The 26316-nt window shown below is 36.7% G+C and overlaps 2 protein-coding genes across 2 annotated transcripts; one reads left to right on the top strand and one right to left on the bottom strand.

Moving 5' to 3' along the window:
* Positions 1-4168: 4168 nt before the first annotated feature.
* Positions 4169-25162, top strand: LOC130716733 (histone acetyltransferase HAC12-like). Its single transcript, XM_057566744.1, has 15 exons — positions 4169-4261; positions 6737-6961; positions 7067-7169; positions 7313-7550; positions 7724-9186; positions 20789-21073; positions 21156-21437; positions 21803-21931; positions 22015-22215; positions 22369-22511; positions 22682-22982; positions 23476-23615; positions 23747-23804; positions 23912-24678; positions 24878-25162. Exons 2-15 carry the CDS (start codon positions 6765-6767, stop codon positions 24945-24947), a joined length of 4377 nt encoding a protein of 1458 aa, XP_057422727.1. The 5' UTR covers positions 4169-4261; positions 6737-6764; the 3' UTR covers positions 24948-25162.
* LOC130716734 (uncharacterized) lies at positions 15873-18014 on the bottom strand. Its single transcript, XM_057566745.1, has 2 exons — positions 16421-18014; positions 15873-16253 (listed from the first exon to the last, which is right to left on the bottom strand). Exons 1-2 carry the CDS (start codon positions 18012-18014, stop codon positions 16243-16245), a joined length of 1605 nt encoding a protein of 534 aa, XP_057422728.1. The 3' UTR covers positions 15873-16242.
* Positions 25163-26316: the final 1154 nt, after the last annotated feature.

Here is a 26316-nt window from a genome sequence, read left to right as displayed (position 1 = left end):
AACAGACTTTTAATTTCAGCCGTTCGATATTCCCCTTCAATTTCCTCCATCAATGTTAGTTTATAACTTTCTACTATTAAGCTCAAAATTATTTTAAATAAATTTATTATTATTTAATTTATGAGTTATGCAATGTCATATGTCAAAATTAATATTAAATATTATATTAGTTATGAATTCTATAAGACACATATTATTAGTTTAGGTTTGTTGAAGTATTAATCAACTAATAATTAATATTAATAATAAACCTTAAAAGTTAAAGGTCACTTAATAAAAAAACTCCACTATCCCTTCCTCTTAAACTTCCTTCATCAATGTCATTCTAGACATCTACTATTAATTGAAAATTACTTTAAAACAATTTATTATTATTTATTTCATATGAGTTATGAAATTCAAAAAAGTATGCTTAATACTAAATAAGATCTTACCAAAAAGAAAAAAATACTATTACCAACCATTTTCCCTACAACTATATAAATTAATAAGTGTTAATACTCATTCAACATGTGCACTTTACATAAGTTTTGTTGAAGCATTTGCTTTTGTTTTTTCAAAGGCTCAAGCTTCAAGACATTTTTCCAGGTACATTTACCCAACAGTTAACTATTGATGTACTAGCCTAGAATGTTAACACGTATTCTAACATTCTTTTTATTTCATTATGATCTTCAACTTGATTTCATCATCTAAAATTGAAACACCTAAAGAATTATTTTCTCATTAATTTGCTCAACTTTTGTTATGTAGGATGACTCAAACAGTTTGTATGTTCCATGTGTATGAAACAAGAGATTTCAAAACACCTCAAATTGTTAATAGTATTGAAGTGCTCTTAATCGTTGAAAATGTATACAATTTCTTTGTTATCCTCACTTTCATGGTACCTAATTCAAACTATTTATTGTTACCATAGCAAAGTGAATTTTTAAAATTGTAGTTTTTCAAATGCCACAGTTTATTGACACACGATGTGCAGGACAAGTTTATGCGATTTAGAATTTTATGGTTCAAGCACCTGCTAGAAAATATAGAGTCACAAAGCGCAAATACATGATTACTTGAATGAGCATCTCAAGAACTGAAGAGGCTACAAGTGACACTACTTCTGAAGCAAAATATAATTTTGTACAATTTAATATAGTTGACATCATTTTCATGTAATCGGTCATCTCTGAAGAAGCCAAGGTTTATAGGGCTAATTTGTTTTATAAAAGAAAGGACATATAATACCACATGGAAAATAATTGCATCTTCTAAACTACAATAATCCATATGGCTTAATCTCTAACATTGCTTCCTTAAATGAATGACCCTAATACTATGTTGTTTCTTACCTTTCTTTTTTCATTATGCATTACTTTACTCTGCATTGCATCGTTCTCCTCAATAGCCACTAATTAATACTCAATTTCCCCAAAATGCATATTGCATATATACAAAACTTCTTAGGATATAACTTTCAAATGTCCATGTTCACAAATAAGTATTCGTTGCTTACTACTTCTCTTATTTTTTTCTTGAAAAAATGAGAAGGTCCAAATTTACTTAGATTGTGGAAATTTTATCTAGACGGATTTAACTTGATTTCATCCTACTTTATATTTGGTTTAATATGAACAAACTATGAATTATTTGTAACCAGATAAAAGACAATGAATTATTTATTTTTTACATATTTATTACTTTCAAGTTTATATATCAACATTAATATAATTATAATTTTTACCGATACTTAATTTTAAAATAACGAATAGCAAAACTTAATATTAACAAATTACAATTTTTTATTTAAGCACATATATTGTTGAATTCGTATGAGTTATGAAATTTCATAGGAAAAAATTTACATTAAAACTTAGGGAATTTCATAAGACACACATTAATAGTTTAAATTTGTTGAGTCATTAATCAAGTAATAATTAATATTAACAATAAACTTTAAAAGTTAAAGATCATTCAATAAAATAACCATATTCATTTCATTTTGGACTTTATTCATTAATGTTAATTAGTCTATAGTTTTCTACTATTAATCTCAAAATTATTTTAAATTATTTTATTGTTATTTAATTCATATGAGTTATGGAATGTCATAGGGGTGAACTTAATATTAAATATGATATCACTAAAAAAATATACATAATAAATAACAAAAAAAATAGCAAACCTGTGATGCCAAAAAAATCCTCCCCTTGAACTTCCTCCATTAATGTTATCCTATACTAGCTTTCTACTACTAACCTCAAAATTATTTTAAATAAATTTATTATTATTTATTTTGTATGATTTATGGAATGTCATAGAGTACACGTAATATTAAATATGATATAACCCAAAAATATTATACATAAATACCAAAATAATATCACAATATCACAAACATGTGATGCAAAAGAAAAAATCGACTAATGTCAATAAAAACCCCAATTCTATCTCTTTCCCCTTGAATGTCCTCCCTCAATGTTAGTTTTTAACTTTCAACTAATTTATTATTATTTAGTGTATATGATTTATGGAATACCATAGCGTATACTTAATATTAAATATGATATCACTAAAAAATATACAAAACTACCAAAATAAATATCACAAACATGTGATGCAAAAAGAAAAGAAAAACCATCTCTGTCTCTTTACTTCCTTCATCGATGTTAGTCTTATAAATTTCTACTATTAACCTCAAAATTGTTTTAAATGGTTTTATTATTATTTAATTCATTTGAGTTATGGAAGGTCATAGGACAAAATTAATATTAAATATGATATCACTAAAAAAATATATATAGGGAATTTCATAAGACAAGTTTAGATTTGTTGAAATATTAATCAACAAATAATTAATATAAATAAAAAATCTTAAAAGTTAAGGTCATTCAATAAAAAACTCCCCTAACCCTTCCTCTTGATCTTCATTTATCAATGTCATTCTATGAACTTATACTATTAACTTCAAATTGCTCACAAAAAAAAAATATTAACTTCAAATTATTATAAATAAATTTATTATTATTTATTTCAAGGGTTATAAACCTCGAAAAGACAAACTTAATATTAAATAAGATCTTAAAAAAAATATTACTTCTATCTGTAAAGTACAATAAAATTGTTATATCAAAAGAATAAATCCAAAACATCAATTAGTTAAACAAGGACAAACAACAAAAATAAAAAAGACAAGTACACTCATAAAAAAACCTACGACAAAAAAACACAATTTTAAAAACATATATTAACACTTCGAAAAAAAATCTAACTATCACAAAAAATATTGTTTTTTCTCTTTTTCATATGAATAAATAATTTTAAAAAAACATAAAAAAACACAATACAAAATAAAAAAGAATGTCCCCGTGCAACGCACGGGTAAAAAGTACTAGTATATATATATATATATATATATATATTAATAGGGGCGTGTGGAATAGGTTAGATTTTGGATTAATAGGTGTCATTTATTAAAAAAAAACAAAACTAGATACCTAAATTTGACCATAAATTTTTCTTTTTAGTCTAATGTGTCATCCACAGTCCACACACCCTTATCTAATAAATTTGAATCCTCACACACAACCACCTCATCTTTTTTTCAAAAATAGTTAAATATGTTTTTTGTCTCCTAAAATTATGATTTTTTGGTTTAGGTCTTTTAAAGGATAGTCAGAAGCCGATGACAATGGCTAAAACCTCAGTATTATTTTTTCATTTAAGGGTGTTTTTCAAAAAAAAAAAAATTAGAGGAGTCTAAACTAAAGAACTCTGATTTTAGAAGGACCAGAAACATATTTAACTATTTTAAAAAAAGATGAGTTGGCAGTGTGTGAGGATTCAAATTTATTAGATAAGGGTTGAAACCTCAATATTATTTTTCATTTAAGGGTGTTTTCCAAAAAAAGTTAGAGATATCTAAACCAGAGAATTGTAATTTTAGAGGGACCAAAATATATATAGGTTGAAAAACAATGACTATTTAAAAAAAAGATGAGGTGGCAGTGTGTGAGGATTCAAATTTATTATCTCTTTTAGTTAGAGGAAAATCAAATTTATTATGTAGTTTTTTTTTTTATGATTTATGAGACCTGTTTATCCAAAATCTAACCTATTTCCACACACCCCTATAAATATATATAGTTGAACAAAGAGACACATTCACTCACTCATCTCTTTATTAACTACTTGAGAAAGAGACAGAAACACTCAGAAAACAAGAACCGCGAAAAAGCATTTGCCGCCAAAACAACGTTAACCCTTTTTCCAGGTTTCTATTCGCTTCTCTCTCTCTCTGTTACGTTTTCTTCAAAACCCTAATCCTAATTTTCAATAGAATTGATTTCTGCAACACTTTCGGCTTTCTGATCGATTAATTAACTATTTGCACTGTTCGATGATTGGTTCAGTCGATCATAACGAGTGTTTAATCGATCAATTTCATACAAATTGGTATTTTTACTGTTTGATTGAAAAATTATTCAAATTCTTGAACTGAATAATTTGAATTCTTGAATGTGAGTGTTTCTTGATAAAAGGGGTGTTGATTGTTGATGATCGATGCCCAGAATTATAAAGAACCTATCTTTTCTTTCAACTGTTAGTGTAATTAATTTCTCACTGTGATTTCAAATACTAGGATGTTCTGTCACAGTCAAAATTAATGTCTAGCTATGGTTATTGAATCAAGATTCGAATAACCGTTATTCGAATCTTGAATCGGAAAATTTATTTTCTAAATCGTGAATTGAATCTGTAGTACATGATACAAACCCTAACGTGTTGGTTGATTGAAGCGGGTCTCGCCTCACTCATCCCAGTGAGGCCAGGTAAGGTAAATGCTGCCTAGGACTTGGCCAAATAATAAACCTTAGAATAATATAAGATACAAGCCATAACTCAAAGTATGGTGAGAAATGAAGAGAAGAGGGATGTGATATATGGTGTGATGTGATAGGAAGAGAGAGATTGAGAGAAAAATGAGGTATATGGAAAGTACTGTTAGGTGGGTTATGAATCCGGATTGCATTTACAAAGAGGAAACAGTATCAATACTAGCTAGATACATAAATAACTGTGGCAGTATCAATTAGGATTATCAGTTTTATCAAAGTCAATTATAACTACACTAATTCAAACAATCTTCTGGATGCCAAAATTGGTTATGAAGAAAGATCAATTTCGAAACTCAGAAGCTACTTACAGAAACTTCACCCCATAATGGATTCTGATTTTAAAATCAATGGTAGAAGGATTTCTAAAGATACACTTAACCATAAACAATAATGATTCCCTCAATTAGAAAATGCATAACATAGTTTGTAGTTTTAGGCCGTTGACTAATTATAGTTATACTAGCCAACAATAAAAGCACTAAATTGCCAAGTAGATTTGACACTCTCCTTAAGAATTTTTTCTCTCTCTTAAGATAGTAGCTTTTAAAGATTTACTTAAATGCTCATAGCCCTGAATTTTTTTATTGCACTTTGTCCAATATGAATATATAAATTTTTATTGTTAGACTCTACTTTACATGTCTGATATCTATCTATGTCCTCATCCATGCTTCTTAGGTGCTATTGTGTGCCTCTTGTTTACTTATTGTGCATGTATTCTTCATTGTAAACTTGCTCTCAGATTAAACTGTTGTGTAACTCAATCATTTTTTCCCCTCCTTGTTGGGATATTAATAACAAGCTTATCCTTCTGAGTTTTTGACTGGTGTAATCTTCTTATGCATTTCATGACTATACATTATGCAATTTAAACTTCTAACCAAGAAGCATTTGCTATAGAAAGTACCTCACACCTAATAGAAAATTTTAGCACATAACTATAAAGCATATAATGTTAAATATTGTGCAATAAGTCAAGAGTCAACAAGAAAATAAGTTTTCTGTTACAGAGATTAGAATTAGAATGTTATGAATTATGATAGAAAAGCAGAGAAATTTACGTGATAGGATTAGGAATACATTAGAAAGGAAATTGAGGTAACACATTTTATGGAAAAAATGATAGAATTTCACCTTAGATGGTTTGGACACGTGTGCAGGAAATCTGTAGAAGTCCTCCTAATAAGGAGAGTAGATCAAATGGGGGGTTGACTAATAGTTTAAAAAGAGACATTGAAAAACTAAGTCAAACTATTAAATATAATTTAGCTTTAAATGGTTTGTCTCTAGATATGATTTATGATTAAATATTAGAGTTTTTAGGGTGTTGTTGTTGTTGTTGTATTGTATTACTACTTACCATACATAAGAAGAGTTGGGAAGTTAGGTGAAAATTTTCTTCTCTAAATGCTAATACTACTATTTGAAGAAGTAATTAGATATTTATCTAACAAAGTGATCCAAGTTTATGCAATGACATCCAACAGTTTGCACTTGAATAATACTGTTTTCATTAGTCTTCTTTGATCTTTATCAAGTTTACAACAATTACAATTCAATTCGAATCTATGAATTTTTCTTTATTAAAAATTTGAATTTCAACGATCCATTTTTGTACATATTCTGTTGTGGTTTCATTTCAAGATAGGAGGCTTCTTTGTTAAATTATGGTTTTTAAACTATTTCTTATTTCGATTCATGGTCTTTGTATGTGTGTACAAATACAATTAACTTAAAGCTTTAAATTTCTGATTTTTTTTTTCTCTTCCAAGTTATGATATTGTAATGCCATTTTGTCTGGATGGTTTCTGTTATTTATTTCTAATGGCAATGGCGTATAGTGCATGCAGATGAATAGTTTCTGATATAAGTAAGAAGATGCATGCCACGGGTTCTATTCTCGGGAGTACCTGCATACAAAGACCAATATCTTCTCCGTTATTAGTCCTCAACCTTTCTCAACGGGAGGGTATTGATTCAAGCCAACAAAATGTAAGAAGTCAAGGAGGATTCTCCACAGACTGGCGTGAGCATCCTGAAATGTGTTACTGGCGCCACTACATTAGAAATATAATGTAAGCGACCTTAACCTGAACTTGTATTGGCTGAAATTAGTACTTTTAGCATTTACGTTAAGATAAGATTGTCCTGGGGTTGAGACTAACAAAACTTTACTTCAGATATGAAATTTTACGCACCAGGGTTCATCATCAGCAAGCACAAGGGTCGTATCTTACTGCAGATATTCTAGAATTCGAGCTACTGAAGCATGCTGCTTCAGAGGTTTGTTTCTTAAATGTTGTCTGAACACGAGAGTTTTTTATTTGCTAATAAGTCAGTAATAGGATCAAAAGGAAGGTCCGCCCAAATCTTGTTAAGGAATCCTGGCTAATTAGTGATGATTTTTCTTTCTACATATTGTGCAGGAGGAGTATATAAACGAAGATACATTGTTACGGAGAGTGCAAACTCAACTCAATGATATGGGTAGGACAAAAGGCAGTCAACAAGTTGACAACTCTACCTCATATAAGACAGTGCCTTTACACTTTCCAGATACTGGTATGGATGAGCTTTCTCACATGATTTCTCTGGGTAGAAGAAATATGGCAGCTACAACCAATTCAAATGGTTTCAGTTTCCCTCAGAAACATGCAGATGAATGTATGTTTTTAACCACTTTTTTCATTACTTCTTAAGGTTCAATTTGGTACAAATGCACTTTTGCTTTTAATTATGCAGACAGTTTTTTTATTGGTTTTGTCCTCCCTTTCTGTTTGAATTATTTTTATTTCCAATAATGTATTGTTTACCAATTTGATTGACTACTTTGGCAGTGGATATGGATCTTAACAATAATGGAAGCTGTTGGGGAAGTGTCCAGAAAAATGAACCTTGGGATTGTCACTCTGCTGCAATGGGGAAATCCCTCCGATCTGAATCTTCAAATTTGATGTTCCCTCAACATGTCTCAAGGGTAAATTCAGAAGTTTACAATCTTTTTCCTGGCTTGAACTCCAACTCAATCCTTGGAGATATTAGGCAATGTCAACCCCAGCCGATGCATTTACAACAAAGTTTTGAACAATTTATCCAGCCAAATGAGCTTTGTGGTAAATCTACTACTTTCCAGACTGGTTCATCCTTTCTAGATCGCGACGAAAATTGCGATCAAATGTCAGGGAAGAAAGCACTGAAGCGGCCCTGGCTAGATTCATGCTGTGACTCTAAAGGGATGCTGCGACCTGACAAAATACTAAAAATGATGTCTGATTTTGATGTCTCTTCCATTAATGATACAATCTCTGATCAATGTACTACCAAGACGTCTCAACCTTATTCTTCAGAAGAAGCACTTCCAGAATTGCAGCAACAGCGAGAAACTTCCATTTCTTCTATGTATTCTGATGTTGCAAATTGCCATGTGGAACGTTTTGCATATCCACGGCCTGATTCTATGAGCATATGTGGTCAAATACTAGAGGAGTCAGACCTCAGAAGCCATGATCCAAGAGATAGCAGCAACTTAATGGAAACTGACAATAGATTGAATTCTAGTATGCATACTCTCTGGTGTGATCCTATTGCTGCTGATATAGAGGACATACGTGGCAAAACTGGAGTTTCGGAGCAATCGGAAAATCCTATGCATGATTCAATGCCAATCAGTGAGACGGTGAACAATGTGATTGATGAAATGCTTCCGCAGACTTTTAAGAGTGATACAATTCATTATAAAGTCTTAGAAGCTGGTCATATGTCGGAGGAGCCAGAGCCCACAATTGATTCTATGGGCATTGACGATACGTTTGGGAAGGCTTTCAAGAGTGGAACGGTTCACCCTAAAGGCTTAGAAGATTGTCATATATCAGAGGACTCAGACCACGAAAACCATGTTCCCACCAACAGCAATAACTCGAAGGATACTAAAGTTAGTTTGAGTTCCAGTATGCGTTCCCTCAGCCATGTTCACATTGCTGCAGATGTAGAGGACTCAGACCCCGAAAACCATGTTCCCGCAAACGGCAATAACTCGAAGGATACTGAAATTAATTTGAGTCCCGGTATGTGTTCCCTCAGCGATGTTCATATTGCTGCAGCTGTAGAGGACATAAGTGGAAGAATTGGATTCAACCTGGCTCGGATAAATGCTGAAAATAAAGTCAGTGAGGAAAAAGTTGATGAAAAGAAGGAAACCAAGTTCTCAAAAATGACAGCTAATATTGTTTCCTTAACTGATTTTTTCACAAGTAATCAAATCAGAGAACACATTAGAAGTCTGAGAAAGCAGCCTGTCCAGGTTAGTACACTATCTTATATCTTGAGAATATTATTTATTTACTTCAGTATCTTCTTTTTTCAACTTGATACTAAAACTGCACAAAATTATTACTGGAAAGAATCTGAACAAGGATTTATGCATTTCGGGGCATATTTTAAACTGATGTGCAGCCTATCAAAATCAGTTTTTTCTCTGTTTAATTTTGACATTTCAAGATTTATACTATTTTCACCTAAATTTTTCTTTATGCTTCCTATTAGAGTATACTACTCGTGTTAAGTAAAGCTACTGATTGTAGCTGAGTTAGTGTGTTAGTTATGCTTGCTTAGCTGTCAAGCTTAGCTGGCATAACAGAATTAAGAGTTAGTTGTTAGAGTTTGTTAGAATTGTTAGCTTGTTCATCAAGCTTTATATTCTTCTATAAGTACTGAACTATGGTCTATTGTATCACAACCTTTGAAATGAATGAGAATTAGATTTACAGAGTTCTGAGTTTGCAACATGGTATCAAGAGCAGGTCACGATCCTTGAGATCTCTCTCGATTTTCTTTTCTTCTCCTTCTTCTTCGTCATGGCTGACGAAATTCCAGAGATTCCGATCCCGATTCCAGTTCCAGTGGCTCAACCGCAGTTGAGTTCATCCACGCTTGTTCACAAGCTTACGTTGAAGCTTGATGATACAAATTTTCTTTCATGGAAGCAGCATGTGGAAGGGATCGTTCGCACTCACAGGTTGCAGAGTTTCCTTTCTCATCCTGAGATTCCACCACGATTTCTCACTGAAGAAGATCGTGTGAATGCAGTGGAGAATCCTGCATATCAAGTCTGGGAGCAGCAAGATTCTGCTCTGTTTACGTGGTTACTTTCTTCGCTTTCACCATCAGTGCTTCCTACTGTGGTGAATTGCTCTCAGTCCTGGCAAGTCTGGGAAGCAGTGCTCGAATTCTTCCACGCACACGCTCTCGCGCAGTCCACACAACTGAGATCTGAGATTCGATCCATCTCCAAGGGATCGAAGTCGTGTTCTGAGTATCTCAAGCGTATTAAGTCGATTGTTAATGCGCTAATCACGATTGGAGATCCAATCTCCTATCGTGAACACTTGGAAGCAGTGTTTGATGGCTTGCCTGAGGAATACAGTCATCTTCAAACGATTGTGTACAATCGTGAATCACCGAGTTCGATTTCGCAGGTTGAAGCGATGATTATCGCACATGAAGCGCGTCTCGATCGCGCTCGTACTCGCCAGATCTCGACAAATCCTCCGTCGGCGCTCCTTACTCAGGCTCCACCGCCACCAGCGACTCAACCTCCGCTGTCGACACCGTCGCCGGTGGCCTCTGAAGCAAATTATGCTTCTGGATCTGTCGATTCTTCCTATAAGGATCGTTCTTATGATGATCGCAGTGATGATCGCACTGGATCCTATGAATCGCGTGGACGTGGTGGCTACACTAGCAACAATGGTGGAAACAACTCTCGTGGTGGCTACAATGGCCGTGGAGGAGGTAGAGGTAATAATCGCAGCGTTCAGTGTCAGATTTGTAAGAAGTATGGACATGATGCTACTGTTTGTTACTATCGTGGTTCTTCATCTTCATCCACTCCTTCTTCTGGCATTTCTGGAATGAACTCAGGCTATGGAATGCAATTTCCTAATTTTCCTATGATGCCTATGCCTCAGTTTGGCTTCTCACCTTACTGTGGATCTCCTCAGTTTGGTTTTCCCACTCAGTTTGGTCAGCAACAACAGTTTGGTCATGGACATTCATTCTCTGGTTTTCCTTTTGGTCCTCAACAGTTTGGATTTAGTTCCTTTGCTGGTACTCCATGGAGTAATTTTCCTTCTCAGTTCAACAATGGAGGACAGAGGCCTGGAAATTCCATTGCAAGGCCTCCACAAGCTATGCTTACTGGCACATCACAGGCTGGAGGATCTGCTTCAGCAAACCTGAGCACTTGGTTCCCTGATTCTGGTGCTACTCACCATGTGACAAATGACTCCTCAGTCATCTCAGATAGTGTCTCCCTCACTGGTAATGACCACATCTTCATGGGGAATGGACAAGGTTTGCCAATCCTCTCTATAGGATCTGCTTCTTTTCCTTCTCCTTATCATAATACAACCACACTCACTCTTAAAAATCTGCTTCTAGTTCCCAATATCACCAAGAATTTGGTTAGTGTAAGTAAGTTTGCAAGGGACAATCATGTTTATTTTGAATTTCACCCTTCTTTCTGTGTTGTTAAATGTCAGGTCACATCTAGAGTTCTTCTTCAAGGTCATGTTGGACCAGATGGCTTGTATGTCTTTGAAGGCATGCATACTCCTTCCCTTTCCAAGACATCTCCTATTCCAGCTTCTGCTTCTTTGTCTCCAGTGGCTGTTTCAGACTCAGTTTCTGCTTTGTCAGCTGCATTATCTAGCTCTACTACACCTAGTCTTAGTCCTAAGTCTATAGTTTCATCTTCTGCTATTGTAAGCCCAACCTCTTATGGTTTGTGGCATTCTAAATTAGGTCATCCTCATCATGAGGCTTTGCATTTAGCTTTAACCTCTTGTAATATTCAAGTTCCTAATAAAACAAAGTTCAATGTTTGTTCAGCTTGTTGTCTTTCTAAGTCTCATCGCTTGCCATCTCATTCTTCTACTACTGTTTACTCCTCTCCTCTAGAGCTAATTTTTGCTGATTTATGGGGGCCCTCCTCTATTGAGTCTTCTTGTGGTTTTTCTTATTTTCTTACTTGTGTGGATGCCTTTTCTCGTTTCACATGGATCTTTCCTATGAGAAAGAAATCTGATACTTGTTCCACATTTCTACAGTTTCAAGCTATGGTAGAATTGAAATTTAGCAAGAAACTTAAGTCTATTCAAACTGACAATGGCACAGAGTTTAAACCCCTTACTTCCTATTTTACAAAGTCAGGGATTGTTCATAGGTTGACATGTCCCTATACACATCACCAAAATGGTAGTGTGGAGAGGAAACATCGCCATATTGTTGAAACTGGCCTTTCCTTGCTAGCACATGCTCATTTGCCATATCAATTTTGGGATCAAGCTTTTCTTGCAGCTGTGTTTCTCATTAACAGATTGCCTACCTCTGTTTTAGGCAATGCAAGTCCTTACCTTAAGCTTTTTAATACACAACCTGATTACAAGCTACTTAGAGTTTTTGGCTGTGCTTGTTACCCACATTTGAGGCCTTACACACAATCCAAGTTGTCTCTGAGGTCTAAGCTTTGTGTGTTCATGGGCTATTCATCACAACATCAAGGTTATAAGTGTATGGACAATGAAGGCAAAATTTATATCTCAAGGGATGTGGTTTTTGATGAATTCAACTTTCCCTATCCACACATGTTCACTTCCTCAGAGGTTCCTCACCCAGATCAAGGGCTTTCTTCTATTATTTCTCTGGTACCAGCTGCTGTTCATGGTCCACCTCAAGCTGTTAATGCTCCTCCACTTTCACCTCCCTCTTCAGGGGACACTCATCCCAGTGGTTTTTCAGTTCAGCAGCAGCCTAGTCACTCACCTAGTCATGGATCATCTTCTGGATCAGCACAGCCAGGTCATAATAATTCTGCAACTTCTTCTTCTACTGGTGCAATTGCTCAGCCCATTGGGAATGTTCATCCCATGCAAACAAGGGCAAAATCTGGTATTGTCTGTTAGAGAAAACAGAAAGAGAGAAAAAGAAATGCATCTGAAAACTTCTATTATGAATTGGTTAAACTGATACAGAGAAGATGAATCCTTATATAGGATTGTAGAAGCTTGTTCAGCAAGTTAAGCTAACAACCTAACTGCTATAACTACTCCTAACTGAATTGACAGCTGGCATAACAGAATTGACAGCTAACATAACAGAATAACAGAAAAGACTAGTGTGTCCAGCTGACATTCCAGCTGGCACAAACACAAGTACACATAGGCGATATTTTCATATCCCTAACCTTCCTATTCACTCTAATACACCCCCTCAAACTGAAGTAGGTGACAACATAAGATGTTTGTCAACTACATTCAGTTTGTCTCTCATAAGTAGAAATCTGGTTGGAGATAGGGCCTTTGTGAAGATGTCAGCTCTTTGATGTTCTGAGGGCACATGCTGAACAACTAGGCTCTTGGCTTGCACTTTTTCCCTGACAAAAAATAGATCCATTTCCATGTGCTTTGTCCTTGTGTGTAAAATTGGATTATGAGTTAACAAAACAGTACTCATATTATCACATAAGACAGTAGGAACAGTAAAAGCAATCTTCAACTCTGTGAGAAGTGATTCCACCCATAGTAATTCTGCTGTTGTGTTAGCAAGGCTTCTATACTCAGCCTCTGTGCTAGACCTGGCCACTAGTGTTTGCTTCTTTGCAGTCCAAGAAATAAGATTTGGCCCCAAAAAGACACAAGACCCAGATGTAGACCTTCTATCATCTGGATCTGATCCCCAGTCAGCATCACAAAAAGCCAACAAAGGAAGAGGCTGTGTCATTGAACAAGGCTGCAAGAGCACTCCATGAGTGATAGTACCTTTGAGATACCTCAAAATTCGCTTTACTGCCTTCCAATGCTCCTCATGAGGATCAGACAAAAATTGACAGACCTTGTTCACTGCATAAGATATTTCAGGTCTAGTTATTGTTGCATATTGAAGAGCCCCAACTACACTTCTATATTCAGTGGGATCATGCAAGCTAGTCCCTCCATGCTTGGTAAGCTTTGCCCCAAACTGCATAGGTGTAGAGATAGGTGCAGCATCTGCCATATTCACCTTTGTTAGAAGATCATTGATGTATTTTGTTTGATTGAGAAGAAGACTGCCATTGGCCAGGTGTGTGACTTGAACACCCAAAAAATAATCAAGCTGTCCTAGTTGCTTTAGAGCAAAAATAGAATGAAGCTTGGCAGTGAGCTGCTGAATAAGGACCATAGAATCACCAGTAAGAATTATATCATCAACATATATCAACATATAGATGCAGCCAAGAGGAGAGTTGTAGGTGAAAAGTGAGGGATCACATTTACTAGCTTTGAACCCAAACTGAAGCAACACTTCTTTAAGCCGATGAAACCAAGCCCTTGGGGCTTGTTTGAGGCCATAGAGAGCCTTGTGCAACTTGCACACCAATGTCTTGTCCTTATGCTCAAACCCAGGAGGTTGAGTCATAAACACTTCCTCCTCCAAGACACCATTTAGAAAAGCATTATTAACATCTATTTGCTGTAATGGCCATCCTCTGGAAATAGCAAGGGACAAGATGAGTCTCACTGTGATTGGTTTGACTACTGGAGAAAAGGTCTCAGAGTAGTCAAAGCCTTGAACTTGACTATAGCCCTTAGCTACCAATCTGGCTTTGTATTTGTTGATGGAGCCATCAGGATTCTCCTTGACTCTATAAATCCACTTGCATCCCACTGCTTTTCGGTTGGAAGGGAGAGGGACAAGAGACCAAGTACCATTGCTCATAAGAGCATTATACTCTTCCTTCATAGCTTGTAACCATTTGTCATCCCTCATAGCTTGTTTAACAGTGGTTGGTTCCATGTGTGTCAACAATAGAGTAGGATTAAGTCTTGGTTTGATAATGCCTGATTTAGATCTAGTTTGCATAGGATGAGCATTCACAGGTACTGCAACAGTAGAAGCTGAACTTGCAGCATGTACCCCTGAGGATGTAGCCATTTCTTGATGTGCTGATTCTGAGGATGCATGCTCAGCTGGCTGAGATGTTGAAACTAAACCAGAACCAGTAGGAATTGGAGAAGGTTGTGACTGCAGGTCTGATGCTTCGGATTGTGGAGAAAGTGGCCCAGGATTAGCCAATTCAGTAGAGATTGGAGCTGGAGAGGGCTGAGGCATGCTCCTAGATATGATAGGAACAGTAGAAAGAGGAAAATACTCTGCTGAAGAGGTTGGTGGTGAAAAAGGTTCAGAAGGAAAGAGAGTAGTATAGGGGAATCTATGTTCATGAAACAGAACATCCTTGGAAACATATATTCTACCAGATTGATCAAGACATTTGTAACCCTTATGACTGGAAGAATAACCCAAGAACACACACTCTTTTGAGTGCAAAGACAATTTGTTGGAATTATAAGGCCTGAGAAATGGAAAACAAGCTGAACCAAATATTTTGAGGCTTTTAAAATCAGGATGATTACCATACAATTTGAAGTAAGGACTAGCACCTTGTAGAGTAGTAGTAGACATACGATTTATGAGATAAGTGGCTGTGAGGAAAGCATGATCCCAAAAATGCAAGGGCATAGAAGCATGAGATAACAAAGCTAAACCTGTTTCTACTATGTGCCTATGTTTCCTTTCAACACTCCCATTTTGATGATGAGTATGGGGACAAGTGACCCTGTGGACAACTCCTAGGGCCTGAAAATGACCAGTTAAAGGTTTAAATTCCCCTCCCCCATCTGTTTGGACACTCTTAAGCTTGTGGCCAAATTGCAATTCAATCATGGTGTGAAAATTGACAAAGGTAGTGTAGGTATCAAATTTCTTCTTTAAGGGAAAAATCCATGTATATCTTGTGAATGCATCAACACATGTTAGAAAATAGAAGAAACCACAAGAGGATTCCATAGAAGATGGTCCCCACAAATCAGCAAACACCAATTCAAAGGGTTTTGTGTAAACTGTGGTTGAAGAAGAAGAAGGCAAGCGATGTATTTTGCTCAAACAACAAGCTTTACAAAAAGAAAACACACTTTTATTGCTTGAAACTGGAACATTACACAAAGACAAAGTTTGCTTGAGAACATCATGATGGGGATGACCCATTCTATTATGCCACAACTCATAAATGGAAATATTACTACTACTATTACAAGGTGCAGAACTTGAAACACTAGAATTCACTAATGAAGAAGGCAAATCAATAGCAGAAGATGCTTTGTTTCCTACAGGCTGAGAAGCTAAGCCAGCCTGTGCCAGTGGCTGAGAATGCAAAGAAGACTGAAACAAAGAAGCTTTAACAGGAGAGTGAGACACAGCTTGTGAGGGTGGTCCATCAAAGTAATAAAGACCATCATCACCAACACTTCCAGTGAGAAGAAGTTCAGAGGTGTCCTGATGACGAACAGCACAAAAATTGGCATGAAAAGTGAAGTAAACATTATTATCTTTAGCAAAACGACTAACACTAACTAGATTCTTTGTAATAGAAGGAACAAGGAGCAACTTATTAAGAATTAAAATAGCTTTAGGATTAAAAAGAGAGGGAAGAGTGGCTGAACCTATGGACTGAATTGGTAATCCTTGACCATTGCCCACCAGAAGTTGATCTTGTGTTGCTAGAGGCACATTATCCACAAAAATGCCAGGATTGTTTGTCACATGATGTGTGGCCCCAGAGTCAGGACACCAATTCACTTGAGGTGCAGCAGTGAATTGTGTAGAAGATGCAGGAGCAGTAGTCAACATGGCCTGAGGAGCAACACCAGTGGGAGCTGGATGTTGTGGAGACCTTGGAAAAGTGGTTGGCTGAGGAGCCCAAGGTCTTGCAAATTGCATACCAGCAGCTTGTGGAAATTGCATTCCAGCAGCTGGAGGAAAATGCATTCCAGTTGGTTGAGGAAATTGCATGCCAGAGATAGGTGGAACACACCAAGGAGGCCAAGTAGGCATACCAGGACCTGAATTAGCATTAGAACCATACTGTGGATACATGGGATTGTAGGATGCATAAGGTGTAATCCCAAAATTAGCCATAGAAGGAAAACCCCCAAATTGCATTGGAGAAAACCCTAAATTGGGACTAACATTCCCAAATTGACCAGAATTTCCAGATTGTCCAGAATTACCATGAGGATTAGTACCAGGAGCAACTCCTGAAGGGCGTGACCAGCAAGAAGCTGTGTCATGACCCCATTTGTTGCAGTATGTGCACTGGACATTGCGTCCTCTCCCGCGCCCGCGTCCTCTGCCATAGCCACCAAAATTGCGATTTTGTTCATCGCGACTCTCATAGCCAGAAGCAACAGTACCATCGAGTGGCTGGGAAGAAGCGACACTGGTTGCAGGAGGTTGCGGCGCTGGCGATGGCGGCGCCGGAGTAGGCTGAGTCCACAGAGCTTGTGGCGGCGGCGCCGGTGCAGTAGAAGATGAAGGCGGATTTTGCGCCTGTGCAAGGAACACTGCAGGAGTGGTTTCAGCTTGTTGTTTCTTTCGCATCCTATCAAATCGTGCTTCATGCGAAATCACCATAGCTTCCACCTCAGAAATCGAGTAGTAGGTTGTTTGGTTGTAGATAACCGTCATCAAAGCACTGTACTCTTCAGAGAGACCATCGAAAATAGCTTCCAGATGATCACGGAAAGTCACAGGTTCTCCAATTGAAGCAAGCGTATTCACAATCGTTTTGATCCTTTGCAGAAATTCAGAAGCAGTTTTGGTACCTTTTGTGATGTTCTTCAACTCATTCCTCAATTGTGTTGACTGAGCACGCGATTTGGCATTGAAAAACGAGTGAATCTCTTCCCAGATCTGCCAAGAGTGCACACACTGGATCACATTGGGAAGAATCGAAGGCGAAAGCGTAGAAAGAAGCCAGGTGAAGAGGAATGAATCCTGTTGCTCCCAATCTGTAAACTCAGGATTCACATTCTCCATGATTCGATCTTCCTCAGTCAAGAATTTCACAGGAATTTGAGGAGGATCTTGAACGAATTTCTGCAGCTTGTGAGATCTGATGACACCTTCTACTTGTTGCTTCCATGAGTAAAAGTTGGAATCATCAAGCTTGATGCTCAATTTGTGAGAGAATGCTTGAGAAAGAGAATTCGTAGAAGAAGGAGTAGGCAGAGAAGAAGGTGAAGACTCCATAGCCATGGATCTTAAGCTCTTGATACCATGTTAGAGAAAACAGAAAGAGAGAAAAAGAAATGCATCTGAAAACTTCTATTATGAATTGGTTAAACTGATACAGAGAAGATGAATCCTTATATAGGATTGTAGAAGCTTGTTCAGCAAGTTAAGCTAACAACCTAACTGCTATAACTACTCCTAACTGAATTGACAGCTGGCATAACAGAATTGACAGCTAACATAACAGAATAACAGAAAAGACTAGTGTGTCCAGCTGACATTCCAGCTGGCACAAACACAAGTACACATAGGCGATATTTTCATATCCCTAACCTTCCTATTCACTCTAATATTGTCATGCCCAGATTATTTCCCACACTTCTCCTAACCCAAGCAGAACCTACAAACTCTACTCAAGCATTAAAGGATCCTAAGTGGAAGGCTGCTATGCAAGCTGAATATGATGCCTTGATGGCCAATGGAACCTGGACTTTGGTTCCACTCCCTAAGGATCGAAAGCCTATTGGCTGCAAATGGGTATTTAGGGTTAAAGAGAATGCTGATGGGACAATTAATAGATACAAAGCAAGGTTGGTGGCCAAAGGATATCACCAAGTGAAAGGGTTTGACTACTCAGAAACTTTTTCTCCAGTGGTAAAGCCAATTACTATTCGCATAATCCTCAGCTTGGCTATCACTAAGAAGTGGCACATTCATCAACTTGATGTGAATAATGCTTTTCTTAATGGGGCACTTCAAGAGGAGGTCTACATGACACAACCCTCTGGTTTTCTTTGTAAAGACAAGTCTTTTGTGTGCAGACTGCACAAGGCTCTCTATGGCCTCAAACAAGCCCCAAGAGCTTGGTTTGAAAGGTTAAGGGTAGCTCTAGTTAAGTATGGTTTCACTCCTAGCAAATGTGATCCTTCCTTGTTCACTTTCTACACCAAAGGTTGTGTTATCTACATTCTTGTTTATGTAGATGACATTATTATTACTGGGAATTCACTGCCATTAGTTCAACAAGTGGTGAAGAATCTTGATTCAGAATTTTCTTTGAAGCAGTTGGGGCAGCTAGACTATTTCCTAGGTGTTCAAGTTCATCATTTGAAGGACAGATCCTTACTTCTTACACAAACAAAATACATCAATGATTTGCTTGAGAGAGCAGAAATGGGGGAGGCCAAAGGCATATCTACTCCCATGATTGGAGGTGCTAAGTTGAGCAAATATGGCTCAGATTATTTTGCAGATCCAACATTGTACAGGTCTATTGTTGGTGCTCTGCAGTATGCTACTTTGACAAGACCAGAGATTAGCTTTGCAGTGAATAAGGTTTGCCAATTCCTCAGCCAGCCCTTGGAGGATCATTGGAAGGCTGTCAAAAGAATACTTAGGTATCTTAAAGGCACCATACATCATGGTCTTCACCTTAGGCCTTGTTCCTTACACACTTCTGTCCCTCTTGTGGCCTTTTGTGATGCTGACTGGGGATCTGACCCTGATGACAGACGATCAACCTCGGGCACTTGTGTCTTTTTTGGTCCAAATTTGGTCTCTTGGAGCTCCAAGAAACAGACCTTGGTTGCTAGATCTAGCACAGAGGCAGAATATCGCAGCCTGGCCAATACATCAGCAGAATTACTTTGGGTTCAGTCATTATTGCAAGAGCTTCAGGTTCCCTTTTCTCCACCTCGAGTATTTTGTGATAATATGGGTGCAGTTGCTCTCACTCATAATCCTGTTCTTCATACTCGCACCAAACATATGGAGCTTGATATCTTCTTTGTGAGGGAAAAGGTTCTTGACAAGACTCTTTTTGTTCATCACATTCCTTCTGAAGACCAGATTGCTGACATATTCACCAAAGCTCTTTCCCCTACTAGGTTTGAGTATCTTCGTTCCAAACTCAAGGTGCTTGAGCGGGTTCCTTCTCCCCCACCTTGAGTTTGCAGGGGTGTATTAGAGTATACTACTCGTGTTAAGTAAAGCTACTGATTGTAGCTGAGTTAGTGTGTTAGTTATGCTTGCTTAGCTGTCAAGCTTAGCTGGCATAACAGAATTAAGAGTTAGTTGTTAGAGTTTGTTAGAATTGTTAGCTTGTTCATCAAGCTTTATATTCTTCTATAAGTACTGAACTATGGTCTATTGTATCACAACCTTTGAAATGAATGAGAATTAGATTTAAAGAGTTCTGAGTTTGCAACACTTCCTTTAACCAGTCATATATACATTTGTTTTTATGATAATTTACTTGCATGTATGTTAAGCTCTATAGGGATTGTATGTACGCTGGTTAAATTTCTGCAATTTATATTGAACTTCTTTTGTCTTTTTGTGAATTCTTCTCTTCCTTTTAATTATTTAAGGTTTCATAGATTCCATTTGGATATAGAGTAAAGAGCACTTATTGGAGCTTATCTACAAGAAGAAAGACTAAATAAGCTCCAACAACTTCTCTTTAATCGCATCCAAGCGGGCTCATAGCGAGTTTAAATTTCAACATATGTTAAGTCGGCCAGTACACTATTTGTCCGTGCTTCAATTCCAGAAGGTTCTTGTATGAGGGACATATTAACGATACAAAACTGTTTGTGTCCCTCTACCTGACAATTATGATTTTAGATAGTTGTTAGTTGGGACTTGACATGTTATGATAGCCTCTTTGATCAAGTAATCAATAGTTTGATCCTTACTCCCAGCATTTTTCATTATTAAATTTAATAATTGAATTTCTAAATTTTATGAGACTGCTTTTGAATTTTCTGAGCATAACAAGTTAATGCTTCTTTTAACAGAGTATGCCTGGGGAAGAAGCGGGAATTGTTGTTAGTACATGCCAATTATGTGCAATGCAAAAGCTCTATTATGCACCAGTGCCAATTTATTGCTCATGTTGCAATAAGCCGATTAAGCTAAACACAGACTACTACCATAAAAAAGCAGAAGAATCTGATTCACAAAATTTCTTTTGCACTGTGTGTTATAAGAAGTCTCGAGGTGAGCACATCACATTCAACGCAATATCTGTTCAGAAGGAACTTCTTGATAGAAAGACTAATGATGAAGTATTTGAAGAAGGGGTAAGTTTCAATATATCTGTACTAAATTCAGTTGCATGTGGAGAACTATAAACTCACTCTTTATAACTGTTTTTCCTTGTAGTGGGTTGAATGTAAAAAATGCGAAAGATGGCAACATCAAATATGCGCACTCTTTAACGGAAAGAGAGATCTGGTCATCTGTGCTGACTATATATGTCTTATATGCCGCTTGAAGGAAATTGAAGAAGGAATTCATATATCCTTACCAAAGACAGCTATTTTCGGTGCCAAGGACTTGCCAAGAACCATGCTTGGTGACCACATAGAGAAAAGACTTTTTAAGTGTCTCATGCAAGAGAGAGTAGACAGGGCAAAAGTCGAAGGGAATAAGAATCTTGATGAGGTGAGATGGAGAAAATTGATCAGTTAAAATTGTTGAATATTCATAATTTAGCATTAGCCTTTATGTACATAAACTTTATATCTTTTAAAATTTTATAATTTATATGCAAACAAGTAAATTGGAAACTGTAGCAAACTACTACTCTATCTTAAAGAACTCGGATTCTAAGAAACAAGTTTCTATTAAAGTATTTATGCTTCAGCCAGAAATAAAGGTTGCAATTTAGGTATTTTGACACACAAGACATAATTCTTCTCTTATCTATTACTTGCTTTTTCCTATATATTATTTATTCTTTTCAAAACTAGATATTGGTACACAAATTCATATTTTCTGATTTGCCATGTATCACTCCCATTTACTAGGTTTTACCAGCAGACAGTCTTTCTGTTAAAGTAGTGTTATCTGCTGACAAACAATTGGAAGTGAAGAAGCAGTTTCTAAACATCTTTCCGGAGAAAAATTACCCTGCTGAGTTCCCTTATACATCAAAAGTAAGTTCAGAAGTTAATTGATGAATTAAATACTCCATTTTGTCGGTATAATGCAGAAGTGACAGCAATTTCATCCATTTCAGGTTATTCTTCTGTTTCAGCAGATTGACGGAGCAGATGTTTGCCTTTTTGCAATGTATGTCCAGGAGTTTGGCTCAGAATGTGGCAATCCCAATAAGCGTTGTGTATATATTTCATATCTTGATTCTGTCAAGTATTTTAGGCCTGAAAGAGAGACTATAAGGGGAGAAGCTCTTCGCACCCTCGTTTACCATGAGATATTGGTAATTGAATATAAATTCTGTTGCTAATTACTTTTTCCTTGTTTTTGTTTGATTACATTTCACCTAGGGTTCATGTACTAAGTCAATTAACCTAACACAATGAACTCCATCCACTCGTTTTATTCATTTTTTTTTACCTTTTTCAATTATCAGATTGGATACCTTGATTTTTGCAAGAAGCGAGGTTTCACAACATGCTATATATGGGCCTGTCCTCCTACAAAGGGGGAAGATTACATACTGTATTGCCATCCTGACACTCAGAAGACCCCGAAGAATGATAAACTACGGCACTGGTTTGTCTTCCTTTCCTTCTTCCGTATGTGTTTGTTTATTGAATTTTCATGTGCTTGTGTAGTATCATGTTATAGAGTATGTTGCTTCTTTTTTATCATTATTCTTGCTATGAAAGTTACCACTAGCACGTAACAAACGAGTATTCATATTGTTTGTTCAATTTATCCAGGTATCTTTCAATGCTAAGGAAGGCTGCTGAAGAAAATATTGTTCTTGGTTTAAGTAACATATATGATCATTTCTTTGTTCCTACTGGGAAATGGGACTCCAAGGTGACAGCTTCCCGTTTGCCATACTTTGATGGAGACTACTGGTCTAGTCGTGCTATGGGTCTAGCCGGCGACATTGATAAAGACAGTGGGTATGAAAAGACATTGAAGAAACTTGTGAAAAACAAAAGAGCTTTAAAGGCCTTGGGGCATGTTAACCCTTCAATAGACACTGCCAAAGACATTCTAGTGATGCAGAGGGTATGTCTACTTTTCATTCATTTAATTTGTTATATTAGCTCTTCATAGTTGAATCTGATTAGGAAGCTTCAAGTTCATCATGTTATATGACTGATCTACCTTATGAGTTTGAAATGGTTATTAAATGAGATTGTGAATAACTTTTAGGATAGATGTAGTTTTTACTATAGTTTGGTTTTTCATGGTTTATGAGGACCAAAGTTAGGCTATTATTTGGTCCTTGAACCATCAAATGTTAAATTTGAAGAGGTAAAATTAAATTTTCATTCATTATGAAATAAAAGTTCTTTTTGAGTACTCATCGGAAACTATTTCACTCAGTTTTATAAGTATGTAGCTAATTGGATAGTGTCAGTTTATAATTTTTCCTGAGTTCCTCAAACGAAGATACGCATGCACACCTAGTTTTTAAGTCATTTAAATTGATTCTTTATGTTGTTTGGGTGTTATCTGATCTTTCTTCCTTTTCTTTTTACCACCCTGTAACTGTTAGCTGGGCAAAGAAATTCTGCCATACAAGGAAGACTTCATCATAGTTCACCTTCAGCATACATGCGTGCACTGCCAGGAAGTGATAGTTTCTGGGAAGCGGTGGTTTTGCACTGAATGCAAGAAATTTCAAGAGTGTGAAAGGTATTATAACTTGAAAAGCACATATTTTGGTTATGCATGTGTTGGTTTTGCTTACTTTAAACAATCTTGCAGAAATGTTTATTCCTTAAAAAAGTGATTTTGTCATTACCTTTTTCATGTGAATGTTTCAGATGCCATACTGCTGACTCACACACTTCAACTAGTGGCGAGAAACATACACTCTGTCAGGTAAACTACCTAAACTTGATGCCAACTTCATACTATTTTCTAATCTTCAGTGATTTCAAGCAGAGCAACATAACAATAACATCTTTGAATCATGTGCGCTTTTTTAGGTCCTCGTGGAAGATGTCCCTTTAGATACTAAAGAGAATGATATCATTCTTGACAATCAATTATTTGAGAATAGGCATAACTTCCTGAGCTTCTGCCAGAAGAATCTGCTACAGTTTGACACGCTCCGCCGCGCGAAGCACTCTACAATGATGATCCTCTATCACCTAAAGTATTCCTCAATATGTAGTATTTGCGGCTGTGAACGCAACGAATTTCAACATAGCTGTAGATGTGAGTGTTGTCCTGATATCTCTGCATGCAAGGAGAGAGGTGCTGAATGCCATGCACATGAGTTGAGTCAAACTCATTCAACATCACTATCTACCTCAGGGAATGAAGAGTCAAAGCTGAAATCAACATGCCATGAACAGAAGTTGAGTCAAACTCATTCAAAATCACTATCTGTCTCAGGGAAGGAAGAGTCAAAGCTGAAATCAACAGGCCAAGAACACAAGTTGAGTCAAACTTCAACATCACTATCTGTTTCAGCTGGGAATGGAGAGCCAAAGAAGAAATCAACACTCGCTCCCACGCAGGTGAAGAAACTGCTAGAAGTTCTGCAGCATGCATCTCAATGCAATAACTCAAACGAAACACAGCCATGCCCTTATACATACTGTCTGAAAATGAAAATGCTGTTATCTCATGCCAGAGAGTGCATTACTCGTGCTTCGGGGCGCTGTCGACCTTGTTACAAGGCATTGATGTTACTAGATGCTCACTCGAAGACATGTGAAGTCTCAGAATGTCCCATCCCATGTTGCATGTATGTCACTTTTCCATTCAAAGAGATTTAGAGTCCATTTGGATGCAGACCATAGAACACTTATGAAGCTTATTTAGTGCACTTTTTACTAGAGAAGCTCCAATAAGTGCTTTTTTATCTGTATCCAAATGGGCTTCAATTTTTTGTTAAATTGTGCATAATAGATATTTATTCCTTGATATTCATTTCAAATTTACAGGAATCTGAAGAAGCGTCGAGAATCTCGAGATAGAGCTGCTGTTGTGAAAAGCAAACAGAGAACTTTCTGATCCTTGAAATCTATGTGTATATATTAAAGGATTTGAGTCTTTCAAAGTATGAAAAGTAATGAGAAAAATCTCAACCTCACATTGGAAAGAAAAAGAAATCTCGATCAACAATGTAAGATCCATTGCTTTACATACATGTACAGGCATAATAAACTACAAGAAAGTGTACAAAAACTAGTTATCATATCATATACTATAAAAACTATGAACTAATTTCGAACCCAACAACGGGCAACCCCTGACACATGTCACCCTCTCATCAACTAGTTACTTGACCCTTCATTTTTTCCATACTATTCTTAGAAACAAGTTTACGGCATATTTAATTAAAAATAATAATTTTGAAAATAATTTTCTAAAATAAAATTTAGGCTTAATCCTCATATTAGTCACTGTCTTTGTGTCGTCGTCTGAACCAGGTCCCTGACTGGAAAAATTTGTGGATTAAATCCCTCTCTTTTAAAAACGTATGGAGCCAGTCCTTGCCGGAGCTCGGAGCTCCGACGAGTGATGAAATGACACGCTGACTGGGTTTATGAAGCTGACGTGGAATTAAAAAAAATTAAAAATTAAAATTACACATCATAAAATTAAAAAAATTAATTTAATTAAAAACCTAAATTACCTCAAATTAATCAATTAAACTTATTAATTAAAAATTATTGATTTTAAAAAATCCTAAATCCTAAAACTAACCCAGAATCTGAAATCAACCCAAATTAGGGTTCCATCCACTCACCTTTCTTCTTCTTCTCTTTACCTTTCTTCCCCAATTTCCTCCATCCTCCCTACTTCTTCACCACCCCAACCCGACAAACCCCAATAGCCACCACCAACAAGAAATTCCCTTCATCTGCTTTCGTTTCCTGCACTAGACAAGGGCTTTCCTTCTCAGTCTTGGCTCTACCTTCCTTGCCTCTGCTCACGAGCTCCTTCTAGCCATGACCTTGGCCGCGAACGCTCGACGAGGTAGACGGAGCTGATGTCGCAGGAAATGAGGAGGCGAGAGAATCGTAGTTCGGAGGGGACGATGCAGCGGCTAGGGGACTCCGACCGGATCTGGTGGATGGCGGGAGGTGATGTTGTAATTTTATGATGTGTAATTTTAATTTTTAATTTTTTTTAATGCCACATCAGCTTCATTAACCCAATCAGCGTGTCATTTCATCACTCGCCGGAGCTCGGAGCTCCGGCGAGGACTGGCTCCATACGTTTTTAAAAGAGAGGGATTTAATCCATAAATTTTTCCGGTCAGGGACCTAGTTCAGACGGCGACACAAAGACAGGGATTAATATGATGATTAAGCCTAAAATTTATACAATTACAAAATAATTGATCTAATTCTCTACGAAGATAGAAAATTAATAA

Source organism: Lotus japonicus, chromosome 5, assembly GCF_012489685.1.
Source record: "Lotus japonicus ecotype B-129 chromosome 5, LjGifu_v1.2".
NCBI lineage: Eukaryota > Viridiplantae > Streptophyta > Magnoliopsida > Fabales > Fabaceae > Lotus > Lotus japonicus.
This window is presented reverse-complemented; position numbering and strand designations above follow the sequence as displayed.